The 18693-nt window shown below is 37.2% G+C and overlaps 1 protein-coding gene across 1 annotated transcript in view; it reads left to right on the top strand.

The window, feature by feature from the left end:
- The window catches only part of dpydb (dihydropyrimidine dehydrogenase b), a 132790-nt gene extending 114330 nt beyond the window's left edge, over nt 1-18460 (top strand). The window contains exons 20-23 of the mRNA XM_058764469.1: nt 6337-6516; nt 16326-16484; nt 17385-17525; nt 17930-18460. Coding sequence (XP_058620452.1) covers nt 6337-6516; nt 16326-16484; nt 17385-17525; nt 17930-18094 — 645 coding nt within the window. The 3' untranslated portion in view covers nt 18095-18460. The remainder of the gene's footprint in view (nt 1-6336; nt 6517-16325; nt 16485-17384; nt 17526-17929) is intronic.
- Nucleotides 18461-18693: the final 233 nt, after the last annotated feature.

Raw genomic sequence — 18693 nt, 5'->3', positions numbered from 1 at the left:
TTAACTGAAGAACGTTCTGTCACATCCAACAGTTTATTTCATCAGTGCATTGGCAGAGGGAGTCAATGGGGCTATAGTCATTTGGAGATAAGGCTAGGTAAATCTGGGTATCATCAGCATAGCTGTGATAGGCAATTTGGTTATTTCTCATTATTTGACTTAGTGGGAGCATATACAGGCTAAACAAGAGTGGTGCAAGAATTGAGCCTTGTGGGACTCTGCATGTCATGGACGTCCACTTAGACTTATGCTCTCCTATACTCACATAATAACCTCTCCCTTCTAAGTATGACCTGGACCATTTGAGTACCATCCCAGAAAGCCCGACCCAGTTTTCCAGTCTCTCTAGAAGTATGTTATGATCAACAGTGTCAAACGCAGCACTAAGATCTAGTAGTACCAGCACTGATATTTTGCCAGAATCAGAGTTGAAGCGAATATCATTTATTATCTTAATAAGCGCGGTCTCTGTGCTATGATGTGCTCGGAAACCAGATTGAAAATTGTCCAGGTATCCATTTGAGTTTAAGTAGTTGTTCAGCTGATTAAAAGCTACCTTTTAAATAATCTTACCTTGAAAGGAAGATTTGATATTGGTCTATAGTTGTTCAACATTGTGTTATCAAGATTGCGCTTTAGGGGCTTAACAACTGCAGTTTTCAGGGAGTTTGGAAAAGTCCCAGAAAGAAGTGAGGCGTTCACCACTTCTAAGACATCTGCTTCTAAACAGTTAAGCACACTTTTGAAAAAAGATGTGGGAAGTGTGTCAAGATGGCATGTTGACGATGTAAGGTGCTGTACTATTTCTTTCAAAATTTTGCTATCAATTGCTTCAAAAACAGACATAGTCACTTCTTTTTGAAATTGCGGTCGAATCTGTGTGACCTCTGCAAAACTAGATATGCCAATCTCCTTTCTGATATTATTGATCTTCTCAGAAAAGAAGGAAGCAATCTCATTGCATTTGCTGTCGGAGAGCATTTCACTGGGAATTTGACTTGGGGGGTTTGTCAGTCTCTCCACAGTAGCAAAAAGAATGCGAGAGTTCTTTAAGTTACTGTTTATAAGGTTTGAGAAGAATGTCTGTCTAGCTGTGGCTAGTTCTACATTGAAAGCGTGAAGGCTGTCTTTATAGATGCTATAGTGAATTTCAAGTTTTGTCTTCCGCCACATCCGTTCAGCTTTTCTGCATTGTCTTTTACTCTGAACTGCTGTTGATTTTCTCCATGGTGATTTTTGTCTGCCATTCTTCTTGCAGACCCTTGCCGGAGCAATATCATCAATAACATTCTTAACTTTTGAGTTAAATGAATCCAGGAGAAGATCAGAGTCTGCAGAAATGCTTGGTGTTAAAGATATAGCGTTCATAAATAGCGCACTAGTGTTCTCGTTAATGCATCTCTTTCTGACAGAGACAGATCTAGATTCTGTGGTAACAAAGATCAATATATCAAAGAAAATACAGAAGTGATCAGATAGTGCTACATCCTTAATAACAGTGGATGAAATGTTTAGACCTCTACTGATGAGTAAATCTAGAGTGTGTCCATGTGGGTCCATGCACATGCTGGATCAGGTTAAAAGTGTTTAAAACAGTTATAATTTCTTTTCCAGTTTTAATTTCTGCATTATCTATGTGAATATTAAAATCCCCTGCAATAGTAAAACAATCAAACTCTGAGGAAATCATTGATAACAGTTCTGTGAACTCTTCAACAAAGGCTGGAGAGTGTTTTGGAGGCCTGTAAATAATGATAAACAGAATGCGTGGAGCACCTTTCAGCACAATACCTAGGTATTCAAAAGACAAATACTGACCAAATGACACTTGCTTGCATTGATACACATCTTTAAATAGAGCAGCTACACCTCCACCTCTCCTAACAGTCCTGCAGACACTTATAAAATTAAAGTTAGGAGGGGCTGTTTCATTTAGGACTGTTGCACTGCAGCTGTCTTCAAGCCATGTTTCGTTTAGAAACATACAATCCAGGTTGTTTGTGGTTATTAAACCATTGATCAGAAATGATTAATTTTTTAGTGAGCGAATGTTTAAAAATGCTAACTTGATGGAATTACATTTTGTCTCTACAGTAAACTTAGATTGACGCATTATAGGCCGCAGATTAGATGGGTCAGCCGTATGGCTTGAGAAGGCCTTAGACTTTCTATCACGTGATAAAACAGAAATATAGAAGGCTACAGGCACACAGGGTTCTCGCATGTTCTGTGAACATTTGTGAATGTTGCTGCTAATATAGCGGGGACCCGACACATATCACTGAGAGCTGTTATCAGTTGTTTTTGGTTCACCTACAGTCGTAGGTCAGTAAGATTGATTTTTTTTTAAAGAAATGATTACCTTTATTGAGCAAGAAGGCATTAAATTGATGAACAGTAAAGTGACATTAAAGACACTGTCAAAAAGATTTCTATTTCACATGAATGCTGTTCTCTATTCATCAAAGAATCCTAAAAAAACTGCATAAGATTTCCACAAAAATATTAAGGAGCACAACTGTTTATAACATTGATATTAATAGCAAATATTTACTGAGCACCAAATCAACATATTCTAAAGTCATCATGAAATAAAAAATGACAATTCTATTTTTTTTTTTACAGTGTTGCAGTATTTATTATAAATTATGTATCCATGCACATTTTTTTTTTTTTTTTTTGTATTCATTTGCACGGGTAATCTTTAAATCAAGAACATTAACATTCCCTTCCCCTCTCAACAACATCTCTTCTCTTCATGACATAAGACTCGGAAAATGGGTTGGATATACTGACTGTCCAATGGCCAGGCATTTTAGCACCTTTTACTGGGAGTTTGATTGACAGGCGATCTGACCAATCATAATGCCAAATCCACCATTTTGTCCAACACCATATAGTAGAGTTAACATCAGTACAGTCGAACTTGAAAATGGTGTATTGACATCTTTCCGTAACTGAGACAACATACAATTTGATGTTCATTCATGTTTATTTTATTCTATAACTAGCAGAAAGTGATCCATTCACATTTAAACCGCTAGAATTGAGGCGCTACAGTGATCTGTCACATTAAAGAGCCACAAAATGGTATTATTGGTTGAATTTATTTTTTAAAAATTACGAAATTTGAAAGCTAAGACTGTTTTATGCCAAAAGTAACCTGCTCTGTTTTGCCTGACGGCATTTCGTCAGTGTCTTATTTGCTCCGTGATGTATTTTTCACTGCGTGATGATGTGTGGCGAAAGAACTCAATTGCCTCAGTTAAAGAAGCATGTAAATCTATCATCTGTTCCTCTTTACTACTCTATATAGCACAAAATGAAAATCAGAGTTACGATGCCTCAACCGCAAAAATATGTCAATATACCATAGTCCACTGATGTTAATGCTGTTTGGTTTGTTTGTCAGACAAAATGGCGGATTCAGCATTATGATTGGTCAGAAAGCTTGTCAATCAAACTCTCGGCGAAGGTTGAAATCTCTCCCTACATTTTTTTTTCTTATTCCAGAAGCCGTTTCACTCGGATATACACCACAATAGGGAAGAAAAGACTACCGCAACTTCCCCTTCATGCTGACTTTAGTGATTTTTGAAGGATCATGTGACACTGAAGACGTAAAGTAATGCCTGACAAAAATTCAACTTTGCCAACACACAAAGAAATTACATTTTAAAATATATGAAAAAAGAAAACACTTCATCTGAATTGTAATAACATTTCGCAATATATGTTTTTACTGTATTTTTGATACAAATAAATGCATAAGAGACATTTAAAAAGAGAAAACACATTCATGTACTAATGAAAGAAACTAGAAGAAAATAGAATGTGTAGATAGAAATATAAGGAAATAAATTGCAAACACCAAGAGTAATGTCAACTTGAAACTGCATGTAACTGCATGTCAGGTTTTATATTCCAGTTTTGGAGCTTACCGGTAAAGTCAAAATTAAAATATCTTGAAATTAACTACAGATAGATTTACATGCTGGAGTGATGTGGAGTGATGGACAATATTCTTCATGGAATATTCCACTGTTTATTATGAAATTAATTCAATAAAATTAATCCATGCACAAGATTTGTTAGACAGCTCTTAGCAGGGCAGCCAAATCACTACTGCAATAGTGAAGTCTTGATGTGACAAAGGCGTGAATGAGATTCTAACTGTCAGTAGGGAAAATAATTCACATGGCTTAGAGATGTTGTGAAAGTGATAATATGCTGTTTTAAAAATATTGTAAGTATAGTTTTTGAAAAATTACATATTTGTCAATCACGATTCCTACTTTTTTTGAACATTCAGAGACAATGAATTTATATAAGGCACACTAAAAACAGTATTTACTTTTAAAGAGTCTCTAGTTGCAATCTTTAGATGTAGTCCAGAAGTCTGCTAATTGGTTTGTGGGCATCTGGTGCAAATTAAAAAAAAAAAAAAGTTCATTTACATACTGATGATGGATATTGATTCATTACACCAGCTAATAGATGCACATAATGTTTAAATAATAAAGGAATTGTAACTGAGCCATGGGAAATACCACAAGTTGTCTGGTGTTGTGTGCACCCAATGCAGCATAGTATTTATTGTCACTTAAGCAAGATCTAAACTAATCTAGAACTGAGACTAATAGGTCGGTCAGTCAAGTACAATCTTACGATCAACAGTTTTAAAGACAGCACTGAGATCAGACAGATCTGGGATTGACAGATTACCTAATTAACTTGCAGATCTGTTAAAAGAGCAATTTTAGGGCTATGGTAAGGCCAGACTGGAATATCTCATTAGGATTATTAATGTTGAGACAGTTATTGAGCTGTAAGAATATTATGTTTTCAATTATTTTGAAATGGAAGATTGGAGTAGAATCAGGATCACTTTGCTTCACCAGAGGCCTAACAATTGCTGTCTTTAAACTATGTGGTAAATTACTTGCTAGAGGAACTGATTAACAATGTTCAGGATGTCCAGTAATTAGGAGTTTAAAACTGTTTTGAGCAAGTTAGCATGTAATGGGTCAAAAAAAGTATTTTAAAGAATTCATAAGTGATATGACCTGGGTGAGTTTATTAAGGCTGATGACTAGGAAAATGGACATATTACTTTCTATAGCTAGAAACCACTCCAAAAGGAGAAGTGCCAGCTATGGTTTGTCTGATGGTGGAGGATTTTATCAGTGAAGAATACTGCAAACTGCACTTTTCCATTGGGAAACGGTTAGATGATATTTGAGGTGAGGGGTTAAATGGCCTCTCTATGGTGGAGAAGATGAATCTAGGATAGTCTCTGTGTCTGTTAAACTTGAGATTGTCTGGCAGACTTCATCTCATTATTGAAGGGGTCATACCATGAGGAATAAATCTTGCTTGATCTTTTGAGAGAAAAAATGTACGATGAAAACACTGTGACTTTCAAAACTTCCTCCCAAGTCCAAAAAAGACCGTTTGTTGAATCTATAAGTTGCAAAATTGACTCATTCTAAACTGATGTCAGGGAGATATATACTACAGTTTTAAAAATTGGTGTTGGTGAAATGTAATGTTTTTGAAAGTCTCTTATGCTCACCAAGGTTACATTTACTTGTTTAGAATACAAGTAACAACATTGACATTGTTATTGTATAATAACATATAATTTATGATGCCAAAGCTGAATTTTCAGCAGCCATTACTCCAGTATTCAGTGTCACATGATCCTTCAGAAAGCATCCTAATATGCAGATTTGGTGTTCAAGAAACATTTCTTATTATCATTGTTGACAACAGTTGTGCTGCTGAATATTTTTATCCAAACTGTGGTACATTTTTGTTCAGGATTGACCAGAATGTATTTGAAATAGAAATTGTTTGCGCAATCTTGCTAAATAAAAGTTCTTTCAAAATAATCATACTGACCCAAACTTTTGAACAGTAGTGAACGTCAATATTATTAATTCAATGTTCGGAAACAGTGAACTAATAAGGAGAGACAACTGAATAGATGCTATTATTCTTAAACAGTAGAATGAACTAAAGAGTTTAAGCTGTTTCTGGCAGTGTGTAGCTCAAAGTTTTGGCCATTTTTTGAATCTGAAGGCAAATGAGATTTCAGAGCTTCAGCAGAGAGGAAGAGTATCAGTAATCAACAACTTCAATGAAATGAAACTCAGTTCTATTGCTCTGCAAGCACACAATCAGCTTTCTTTCTATTATGCTGCATTGAGCTACTGAATACACTCTGCTTTTAAGAAGACCCACACGCACTAAAAAGATGATGTGGATAGTGTAATCACTGGTCTTTCACAAAGTCTGGGCCCTGAGGTCTGTCTGTCTGTGCATATTTAACAGGTGTGCAGTGCTGTGCAGAACCAGGACTTCACAGTGATTGAGGACTACTGTTTAGGCCTGAAGGCGCTGCTGTATCTGAAAAGCATAGAGGAGCTGCACGATTGGGACGGCCAGTCTCCTCCCACCATACGCCACCAGAAGGGCAAACCTGTCCCCCGCGTGGAGGAGCTCGTCGGAAAGGTGAGCATCTCTGTGGCTAGTCGCTTCAGGCTCGTTTTAAAAAATGAAACTCTCTGTGGTGTTTTTTCTGGTTAACCTTTGGTGATTTGTGTTGCAATTAAAGAGGCAAAATCCACCTGGTGTGGAGATAATGCTTTATTGAGTCATGAGGGATGTTTAAGGTTGTGGGTGTTAGTAACATAGCCGCGAGGTTGATGCTAAAAGGTGTAAGAGTAATTTACTTTCCTCTGCTTGGCGTGAAAGAAGCCCCAGGCTTCTTCAGACCGGTTAGTGACCCCGTGACCATTTGACCAATGGTGGCTCTCAGCTACGCTGTGCTGTAAAAATGTGATGTGAAACACATCTTGTTTTGCACAAATTCTTCTGTGATCGATATCAACGAAGAGAGTTTTTTCTTATTATTATTCTTCTTCTTCTTTTCCATTTTGGGTTTTAGTTGTGAATTGCATTACACGCAGAAAGCACAAAATGTGAGGGTGCTGAAATGTTAGATAATCAAAGCTGGCGTGTTTTTCGACTGGAATTACCATATATTTATTTTTAATATCACTAAATTATTCGAATTGTGATTATGTTTGTCTCTCTCTTGGTCGCAGCCAAACTCAACCCTCTATTGAAATTTCACAGTTGCACAAAGAGATATTTTCCCCATCACTACACCATATTCACGCAGCATAAAAACGAAAGCACACAAACATATGCAAATGTTTCTCTCTCCATAAACAGCTTTGTGCTTCCGTTAAAAGTGATGGAGGGGGAAAAACACTGTGAACTGATAAGTGCTATTCCTCGACTACAACATGATTTTGAAAAACATGAGGGTGAAATCTCTCTCTCTCTCTCTCTCTCTCTCTTTCTTTCATGCCAACAGGGTGTCTGTAGAGCCCTGTCCAGAAACAAGCAAAACTAGGAGTGGGAGGAGGGTGTTTAGACACTTTCATTTGCTTTTATTACAAAACATTGGAAGATCATATTTTTGTCAATATATGCAAATACACTGCAAAACACATTTTCTAAATCATTATTTTTTTCTTGTCTAGTAAAAGTTTCTAAACGTCCTTGAAGATGAGGATGATAAATTTTGTAATTTCACAAGATAGACTGTAAGGGGTCCTTTTATGCTTTTCACTTTTTGTAACTTTAGCATAAAATGATCTGCAAGGTTACAAAGCTCAAAGTAGATGTTACTACAGCTCGCTTCTTCTGGATATTGGGAAGTCTAAATGTCGTTTATTTAAATAATTCTGGCCCACAGAATACAGAAAAAAAGGGGGAGAGGCCTGGTTGAGCTGTGCTAGAGAAGATGAAGAAGAGCTCCTTTAGTAGCATGTTGCCACTATGTCACCAAGAGATGCTGTTTCTTCCACCCCGGTTCCAAAACCCCTTTGTTTGTGCTTGCAAAGGTTCAGCATGATCCTCATGTTCATAAACATTCTCAGTCTGAATTTGTGCTTGAATTGGTACATGGCAAAATATTTACAGCTGAGCAGATGAAACTTACAGTTACGGTGAGGGCGTAACATTTCCGGAACATGCTGAAAGTGATTCGCCTATCACAACACAGTGGTCCAGCTAACCAATCAGAGCACATTTCTTGTTTCAAAAGGAGGGGTTTCATTGAAACAGGAGGTAAACAGGGCATTTGAGACAGACTGGGAAAGAGAGGTGCAACAATAATGTAAATATAGTTTTTTTAACAATCAAGCATGGAGACCTATTCTAGTACACCCCATAGAACAAATCAAGACTTCGTAAAAGTCGAAGGACCCTAATAGGAATAGTCTACTTATTTCAGATTAATCAGTTGGGGTGTGTTTGTGTGTGTGTGTGTGTGTGTGTGTGTGTGTTGTGATATACAGTCATTGTAATGCCTTCTGTGCCTTTTATGGTCCAAATCAGGCTGGTCACACAAGTCCAAGTTTTCAAGGAGGAGCTTTAGAGAGTTACTGCATGTTGAATTTCAAGGAACTCTGTAGTCCTTAAGCAGCTCACAAAAAAAAAAAGCAGCATGCAAAGCAGGTCCCAGCACGCGCACACACACACATGCACTCGCACTGTTATCTGAATGTTTGCTGCTGTTCAGAAATGGAGTGAGGACACTGGCAAAAGGTTTCCATTATCTTTGCACCCTGATGAGAGGAGACACAAAAAGAGATGTGTGGTCTTGGCTAATACAGTATTTCTTTCTCTGGCAAACAAGAGCAAATTCATTGCCTGGAGCCAATTAAAGTGCAGAGATCAATGCCCACCATGATACCAGCACTGAGCTCCTTACATTAACATGAGCTTGGGGGATTAATGTTTTGTTATTTTATTCTGTATTATTTAGTGCCATTACATAAGAGGATCCTGTAAATTGAAAATATGCTACTGGAAAAAATAAGCCAAACTTTAACTAATTAACTTTCACTGTTTATAAGCTACTGTATTTGGTGTTTAAAAAATAGTTGGGGAATTTATAAGAGCTTTTTACCCATTATGTTGTTGTAACATACGAAATCATGTTCAGAAAAATCTGTTTTTGAAATAGAACTTTTTAACTGAAACTTCGGGCAAAATATATATATATAAAAAAGTAAAAAAAAAAAAAAAAGGTTTTCATAAGTTTTTATATCTGATATAAAAGGACATTTTTATATTTATACTAAAATATATTTTACTTTCTAAACAACTACAAACTATAAATCAGACGACAATTGTGTACAACAGGTTTTTCAGCAAAGTTTTGATCATGTTGATAATTTAGAGGCCGTATAAAATATGAGACAGTAGGCTTTGTATGGTTAAGCATGACAAGGAGACACTGAGGGCAGCTCCTTCAGGTAATGAAATCATCTGATGACGCCACCATTCGGACCCAACCAGTTCCTCACTTTCAGTCACATCAAGACAACAATAATGTTTCAACTGATGTCCCTCTGCAACTGCTTTCCATAGAATGCAACGTTTGTCAAGTGAGGTCTGTTCAGCTCTTAAATTGCGATTAGTGGCCATTACAAGGTAAAGATAAAGATTAACGCTTCTCTTGTCGAGTCCCTCGGCGATCGGCGCAATGCTACAGAACATAGGAGGCCGGGCTTCCATTCTAATTCTCGTATAATTTAAATCACTCAGCCCACACTGACATAATGTGCGCTCCTTCCTCCACTGCACTCTTGATTTACAATCCAGAGGGGAGATGGGAGAACTGACAAGCCCTGTGTTTTGGAAAGCTCTGCATCTAATTAGCAGAGGCTTTCTGGTTGCCCGGGACATGAGATTTGGCAGTGCGTGTAGCTTCTCTCATTAAAACAGCACTCCTCGTGGAGTGGACGCGCAAAAAAAAAGCCTTTTCAATAGAAAGAAAGAAAAAGGAAAAGATTCCTTTTCCACCAACACATTTGTATAACTGTTATTTAGCGTGCTCGCTTTTATACGCAAGTATTCAACCTGTCTGTTTAGCAGACGTCCAAAGCAAATGGCATTTTCTTTTTCTTTCAGTGTTTCTTTGTAAAAAAAAAAACATTCTTTGTGAAAACTCCCATCATTATATTTTTCTTTTCCATTGTTAAGTGTATTGCTTTGTAGACTCTTCTTTGAATCCTTTGAATGATCTTAGAGCGAATTAGCATAAAGCAGATACGCCGTGGCTCGTCGCTAAACAGAAAACAGAGAAAGAGAAAGGAAGAGCTCATCTAATAGGGCTGAATGGGGTTGCTGCGAGTCGTGCAGACTGCAGTTTGTGTATCTGGAAGACATGAAGTTATAATAGGCTTCAGGGATTTCCGCCAGTTGCCATTTAAGTACCCGGCACTTACTCACTAGACTGCCGGAGGCAAAATGGTGGTCAGTTGCTTTGTGTGGGGTTTTGGTGAGATTTGAGAAGGATGTGTAAGCCAGTGAGGCGTGATCGAGTGGTTCTGGTTCTGTTTCATGGCACTTGTGTCTGTGTGGGATGAGTATTAAAATAGATGTTTGTCCTGCTGGAAGTTACTGTGCAGTTTTGGAACAGCAGATTAGCTCATGTTTTTAGGCAAACAAGAAAACGGAAACTGAGTATTTGTGTTCAAAGCTGAATGGACAACATCTGTTGCATGTTGATTAGCACAAAAAATTATTTCAATTCAGCTTGTAAAACCAAATGAAAATCACTCACAGAAATACTCTTTGGAAGTATGTGTGGCAATTCACGTTAAACTCATGGATTTACAATGTAAACAAAAATTTTGCCAATAACCAACCATTATTAATTGGCTACATTAACCGCCAGGCTACATATGACGAGTTCATTTGCAAAAATCGATAACTGCATTTCCATTTATTTTCAGAAATCACGTTTTTTTTTGTTGTTGTTGTTGTTTTTTTATTGCGCATTCCGGGTAATATCAATCAAACTGCAGTTGGGTTTTTTTGATTAAGTAATAATAACTTAAACAAATACAGGTCATTTACAAATGTTTACATTTGTTTTTTTACATATTAAAAGTTTGTTTTATAGCAAAAGCAGATAACTCCAACAGTCGTTTTTTGGCGAAAGCAAATAACTCCACATTTCATGTTTTAGAGTTTTAAAAAAACACTCGATTAATGTTTGTAATCTCCTCAGATGACAATCTAGATGCCTGACAAACGTTGTTGTTGTTGTGATCATAAACTGTATGGATGTGATTACACGCAATACATGGAGCTTTTCCCTCACCATTGTAACGCGCTGCTTTTGCAAGGTTCCATGAAAACGTTTCAGCTTTTATTTTCCTTTACGCCCTGAAGAAGATATCACAGGTTCATCAAGTTCATCAAAATTATCCATCCTCGATCAATTTTAGTCAGCTTTGACGAAACTCCTCTCAGCTAGCATGTCTTTTCAAAATGAAGGCAGCCTTGTCACCTGACCTGGATACAGTGCGCTGATTCGCTAAAATGGACTTATCGGCTTCTGTTCAAAAACAACAAGGGCGCTTATCGGCTTCTGCAGTAAAACGCGAACTTGCGATGCCTTGAAAGTGGACAATACCGGCTTTTTTGACAAAATTGGTTTAGGGTTCAGATCGAGCTGTATGTAGAGAATAATGCACGGCAATCCGCTCTTTTTTTTTTTTTTAAGTGCCGTTTATCGGTTTTTGCAAATAAACTCTTCATATTTTCCAATCTTTCTGAACAGACTGAGTGGAAGACAGTGGGAATTTGGTGTTCATGATAAAATCATCTGTTTAGCTCTCGTTAGTTGTTTAAACAAATATATGTTGAAACCCAGCAAATTGTTATTTGATGGTTATTGAATATTAATTAATAATTTGGTAGCACTTTATTTTAAGAACCAATACTCACTATTAACTAGTTGCTTATTAGCATGCATATTACATATTGGCTATTTATTAGCACTTATAAAGCACATATTAATGTTCTGCATGACCATATTTTAAGCCCTTAATCCTACCCATACCTAAATTGAACTACATGAGTGTCACCAATAATTTTAATGTTATGGCCTGTAAATGACCTATAAATATCTGATATGAAATTCTTCAATATTTTATTTGCAATTAAAAGTAAAAAAATACTAACTAAAATCAATCATTTTAAATTCAAATTTACAGCATTATAATTAAAAATGGATTTTCATTTTTAGAAGATTAAATTTTACATTTAAGAGTGTTACTAAAGGGTTCTGTCTGAAGTCTTTAAAGGGCGGCTCCTTTAAGGCTTGTCAGTAAACGGCCACTGTTATGATTTGCTAACATCATTTCAGGAGAACGTCAACACCTCCTTGCTATTGCATGTATAAAACATAATTTGCAGATAGGGGTGGGCGAAATGGCAAAAATATCATATCATGGTTTTCTTAGAAATATCACAATTTCACAATTTCACGATTTTATCACGATTCTTTGTCATGTTGGTTTTACTATTTTGTCTGACCTGCAAAACCTGACCTGTTTTACTGCAAAAGCCGATAAGCGCCCTTGTTGTTTTTGAACAGAAGCCGATAAGTCCATTTTAGCGAATCAGCGCACTGTATTCAGGTCAGGTGACAAGAAAAAGGCTGCCTAAATAATTTCCCTATTATAAAGACAAAGCCTTTCAAGCTAACAAAATAAAAAATAAAAAGAATGGTGGATATTTAGGCCAAAGTGGGCAAAGATAAAAATCTTTGTCATTATTTTATCTTTGTTATTAAAATAAGAACAAAGACACACATTACAAATACACCTAATATACAAATAAAACAAACAGTGTTTTATTTTCAGGTACAATAGGTGTATTTAGCAGGAGCATTCAAGAAATTGAATGAACAAATACAAAAATAAAACACTTTATAGATTGATTCCCATTAAAGCAACTGTATTATTATTTTTTCTCTTTGCGTTTTGTTGTTTTAACATTAAATAATAACAATTCTGTCATCTGTCTGTCAATTCTGGCATAGTGTTTTATTTTTATACCATCATTTACTCACTCAAAAAAATTTGGAAAATCAAACAGTTGCTGGTCCACAGTGACTTCCATGGTATTTTTTTCCTTCTATCAAATTCAGTGTGGACCTACAACTGTTTGGTTACCCACATTCTTCAAAATATCTTATTTTGTGTTCAGCACAAGAAAGAAATTAATACAGGTTTGGGACAACATGTGAGTGAGTAAATAATGACAGAAATGTAATTTTAGGGTGAACTATCTTTAATTACAGTCGGCAGCATGTTTAGTACTGTCCCTTTAAGACCTGCACACATCTAATATACAGACACACATCCGTTTTTCTCTCAACTGTTTACTTTCATTTTAGACATAACCAACTGAGTCTATATGTAAACCTTGTGTGTTTTGACAATATTAGCGCAAAAGATAACTTCAGTAAACAGGCACTGTATAACAGGCTTTTTAGCACGTGCGCTTCGGATGTACGGGCTCAGAAAAAGCGCAGATCAGACGAGAGTGTGAATGAAACGTTAAACCGGTGTCCTGACATTTTATCCTACCCGTCAGATTTTCCTACAAGGGCTTACTGGGCGCACATCAATATTGCGTCTTTTTTCTCATGCTGAACAACAATATTTAATGTATCTGCATTACTGTATGGGTAGGTTTAGAGTTGGGGTAGGGTGTATTAATAAAACACAATCTAATAGGTAGAAAAAATTATTTATTGTTGGTTTCCGGTAGCTGTGTATCCCTTCTAGCCACAACCACGAATATAACACATATAATTACTGTATTTGCATTACTGTAAGGGTAGGTTTAGGGTTGTGGTAGGTGTAGACATTAATAAATCATAATTTGACAGGTAGCATTTTTCATTGTCAATTGTACTACCTACTGTTTTAATGGGACGTAGCAAAATCTGACAGGGTAGCACGACAGAACACCATCAAGGCTTTAAAACACACGCAAATAATCTACTTTTGTGATTGTGAATAAGTGCAGTGTCCCGTCTACCGCTGAGTTAACACTGATGTGAATGTATGTGGCGTTGTACAGCATATAGAGACGGCGGCGCCAGAACTGCAACTGACAGAATGTGCGCTGTAACACGATACTACAATATTTCTTCAAAAGCAGATCGTGGAGACATTTTTATCGTCCGCGATCAAAAATCGTCATATCGCACACCCCTATTTGCAGACAAAGCATTATGAAATTGTTTAGTTATGGTTTGTGATGCAGCTGCTATCAGATCCAATACAGTCAGTGGTTTCATCTTTTAACAAAAGTCGTGTCAAAAGCTCAAAGAAAATGTTATTTCTCATGTCATGACCCCTTTAAACTATTAGTTTTTTTTAAGATGAATTAAAAAAAAAAGATTTAAAGAATGAATCTAAAGTAAAATAGCAGCTATGCACACCCAATTAAATATCCAATATCGGCTGATCAGTTATATCTGTCGATAACCGATTTGGTACTGATATATTGTGCTTTTGATGCACATTTTTCAGATGTGACCTAGTGGTTAGTGTTAGGTGTTAAGCTGTGACGTTCATTCAAGTTCATATTCAGCTTGTGTTTGTGACCCACTCCCCACCCATAATTTCCTGTCTGCTCCTGACTGTCACTGTCAGAAGATGAAACAAAAAACTAAAATAATATATATAATTTATATTTTACAGCACACCCTTAGGCTGTTGATTTCAATAGTAAGCTGTCAGCACATTAGAAATAAAGTAGTGTTCAAAGTTGCCATGTAATCAAGGTTTCACAAGCAAGCCAGTCGTCTCTGTGTTTATTTTGACTGATGCACTGTTAATGACATATCTCTGTCTAGCCTGTGTGTTTTTGTGTGCACAAGAACGGGTCCGTGTGTGTAGTCCGCAGTGTGTGTGCGTTTATCTCCCCAGCCTCCGATGGGTTCCTCAGACTGTCTGCTGCAGGGCTGGAGCGCTTGATTCATTAGACTGTCAGCCTGTGCCTGAGAAAGTAATGCTTTTATGCAGGATTAGAACAGGGCCACCAGTGTTAGCTCTACAGGGAAATAAATACATGGAGGATGCGCCCCCCCTAAGCTAGCCATTAGTCCTGCAGTCAACACCGCCACCGTAGATTTGTTTCTCTGATTCCTCTGATACATCCTGCTTTACCAAAGGCCTCCGATCTCTGTTGGGCTGTTACTTTTCAAAAAAAGACTTGTGAGAAGTTTGACACGGGCGGCTAATAACTGAGTCCTTTCCTGTCGTGTTTTCATTCTTTTTGCTTTGCAACGGAGACACTTCCATCTGGCCATGGTGGAAATGAAGGGTTACAGGCGGTTGTGGATGACAGCTTTGAGGAGATTGTGTGACTGGGAAAACGCTAGACCAATTTAAATGTCCTATCGTTGGGACGAATGGATTTGCGGCGGGCGTTGTAAGGAATACTTGTTGCGGGAAAGGTGGAATAGGGTGTTGTTAAAATGCTTGAATAACCGAAGCGTTCTTTTGGAGACAGGTCACAAAGAGAGATGCAGTACGAAACCGTCATTACGAAAATTCAGTGTTTGCTCGATCGTTTCAAATTATAAATATGATAATTATCCTGCAAAAAAAAAAAAAAACTCCAAAAAAGTCTTCTTCATGAAAGAGCATTTAGAAAACTGAAAATATCAGTTATTGGAAGTGGTGCCCATCAAGTCCATTTCCCTCAAATTACCATTCATTACCATTTTAGTGTCAAACCATTAGTTTGACCAGCTAATCCTTGCAATTACCGGTAGTATTATACGATTTCCTAACAATTCATTGCAGATTCTCTTTATGGCTCCATTAAAAGGATGGCTAATTTTGTGGCAAACTTGATTTCTCGTCAGTGGAGCCGACGTTTCCTGTCGAATGGCCTTTGGAGAGCGAAGCCTCAAGGCTCTTTTATGGCCACCTCTCAGGCTCGGTGCGTCGGTATGAGAGTGTGACTGTGAATACGAATCGCCTCTTTAGCCCTGCTGCTCTGGAGGGTCAGGCATGTGTGCGAGACTCTGAGGCGAAGACAGCACTACAACCACTTTTGTTCTAAATGGATGTGGGAAGTGATAGCAAGGATGTTTTAGCACACTTTCCATTAGAATGGTGTAAAAAGATTGATTTAATATGGATATGAATTCACATGACGTCCATACCTGACATGCTTTCTCAATCGTGTCTTGGTATAGTTTTTAAATAGCTTTCATTAAAAAGTCATTAACACATATTATACAATGTCAAACAGAACAGATTTGTGTACATTCTTAGACAAATTTAGAAATGAATAAATCAAAGTTTAATGATGTTTCAAACTACCTGAAAGTACATTAACCACTGATCTGGCAAATATTTTAAGACTTTGTTTGAATAAATTTAACTTGTTATATCTGCAATCCTTCTCTCCAAAAGAGTCTGCCTGGCTTTGGACCGTACTTAAAGACGAAGTCTGAAGCCCTGGCGAGGTACAAGAAGATCCTTAAAGATGCTAGCGCCAATGTGATCACAGACACCAGTGATTCTAGAGTTCCCCAAAAAAACATCCCCAAAGAACCCATCCCTAATGTGAAAGTAAGTAATATCTTGAAGTGTTATATCACCTTTTATTATTGAAGGCATTACATTTTGTTTTCAAGTGTTATTAGGGCTGTCAGTCAGTTAGAGATTTTATTCAAATTAATTACACAATATGCTGATTAATCTCTCTCTCTCTCTCTCTCTCTCTCTATATATATATATATATATATATATATATAATAAAACAGTAAACTCTAACAAGTTGAAATAATATAATATTACTATTTGTACTGTAAAAAAAAAAAAACCTGTAGTGAGCAAAAGATAGTTTCCTTCAAAAACATCTTACCGGACCAAAAGTTTTGAATGGTAGTGTACATATATTAACTATTAATATTAGCTTATTTATTAAGTTGTTATTATTATAAGTACACGTTATTTTAGGTACACACAGATAGCTGCTGGATGGTATCCCACTGTTTTTCAGAATCTTACACCACGTTTTTGTGAGAAATGTCATATTCAACAAAATTCATGTACGTACAGGACTGGTGGCATATAATTGATTGTTCTTTTTTAAAATCACATTCCTTTTTTAGTAATAAATCATCTCGTTAGTTTGACAGTGTGTAATACATACATTACACAAACATACTAGAAATTCACCAACACGTCCTCAACAGCTTGTCCTCGTGTAATCTGTGAGGCTGTCTTGTAGTTTTCCTGCTCATAACATTAAAAGGCTTTATTCCTCGAGGTGATTATGCTGTGAGGGATCTCTAGGAGGAAATGGAGATCACAAACTACCAGTCAGACATCAAAACCGATCCGCTCCTTCCAGTGCTGATTTAATTAAGCTAACTTAAGAACGGAACGCTGCCTTTCAAACTGTTTCTTTGAGACGCCACGGCTGTTTTTCTTGCCGTTTAATCCCTGCCTCTCCTCTCTGCAAAGGATGTGATTGCCAGAGCGCTGAAGCATATTGGCGCCTACCAGGAGCTGGACAACACGGAACAAGTGCAGGCCCTCGTCGATCCAGAGATGTGTATCAACTGTGGCAAATGCTTCATGACCTGCAACGACTCGGGCTACCAGGTACAGATGCACACGTTAGATTATTACACGACACGGTGTTACTTACGGAAAAGCAATTACTAGTGGATTTCGTTTGCTAAAATGCGGAAGGTAGTGAATGTTTTCAGATTACATGTTGTCTTTGGGGGTCACCCGATTGTAGAGTTCATTCACCACCATTGGCCTTGCATATTGAAAACATAAAGAGACAAACGCAGAGTCTGAAATGAATAAGGCTGGTGGGCGACGAAGGAGGCCAGCCATTTACCTTAGAGAAGGACACTGTTGTGCTAGCTGCTGTCATTGTTGTTGCTTTTTTGCGTCTATGAAAAGCTCTCCCAGGAGTGGGGAAATCCTCCTATGGAGAGTCGATAATTGCTCTAATGTAATGGCTTTTTTTCCCTCCCCTTCCTCTTCTTTTGCAGGCTATTAAGTTTGACCCTGAGACCCATCTTCCTGTAATCACGGACAGCTGCACCGGCTGCACTCTCTGCCTGAGCGTGTGCCCCATCATCGACTGCATCAAAATGGTTACCAGGACAACGCCGTACGTGCCCAAGAGGGGCCTGCCTGTTAATCCCGTTTGCTAAAGCGCACCGTCGCTCCACCTGACCGGAGAGAAAGAAAACCAAGGAGCCACGTCTCATTCAAAGCATCGATTCCACTTCTAATTGCTGTGTGAAAAATTACCTTTATTATGAAAATGAATAATTAGCCAGCAGAAATAATTGCCTTATATTCCCAAGCCAGTTATGCTAGAATAATTGTGCTGGCACAAAAGAGTTGCATTATTTCAAAACAACACAGTGCAATGTTATTTTTTTGTCCCTTTCACTATCAAAAGTGAGAGGAAGGATTGATTGAGAAAGATGGTGAAGTGCTGTTTTTTCTCTGGTAAAAATGAATAGCAATAAATACAATAATAAAGCAACTGACGGTATTGAAGTCTCATTTTCACAGTATTATTTTGAAACTCTGGAAAATGAATTATGTGACTGGTAAGTGTGATTAATAATAAGCATAATTATTTATAAGGCAGATTTGAATTGTTTATTGTTTGTTAGTAATTAAACCATAAGATTTCTAATGATAAGCAAATTAGTTCCAAAAACATGGTTTTTAAAAAGTACGAGTCATAATTAATTTGAAAAAAATATCACTAGACTTGTTGTGAGTTCGAACAGTTTCA

The sequence above is a fragment of the Onychostoma macrolepis genome, chromosome 02, assembly GCF_012432095.1.
Source record: "Onychostoma macrolepis isolate SWU-2019 chromosome 02, ASM1243209v1, whole genome shotgun sequence".
NCBI lineage: Eukaryota > Metazoa > Chordata > Actinopteri > Cypriniformes > Cyprinidae > Onychostoma > Onychostoma macrolepis.
The sequence above is the reverse complement of the archived record's forward strand: the minus strand, read 5'-3'. Positions and strand labels throughout refer to the sequence as shown.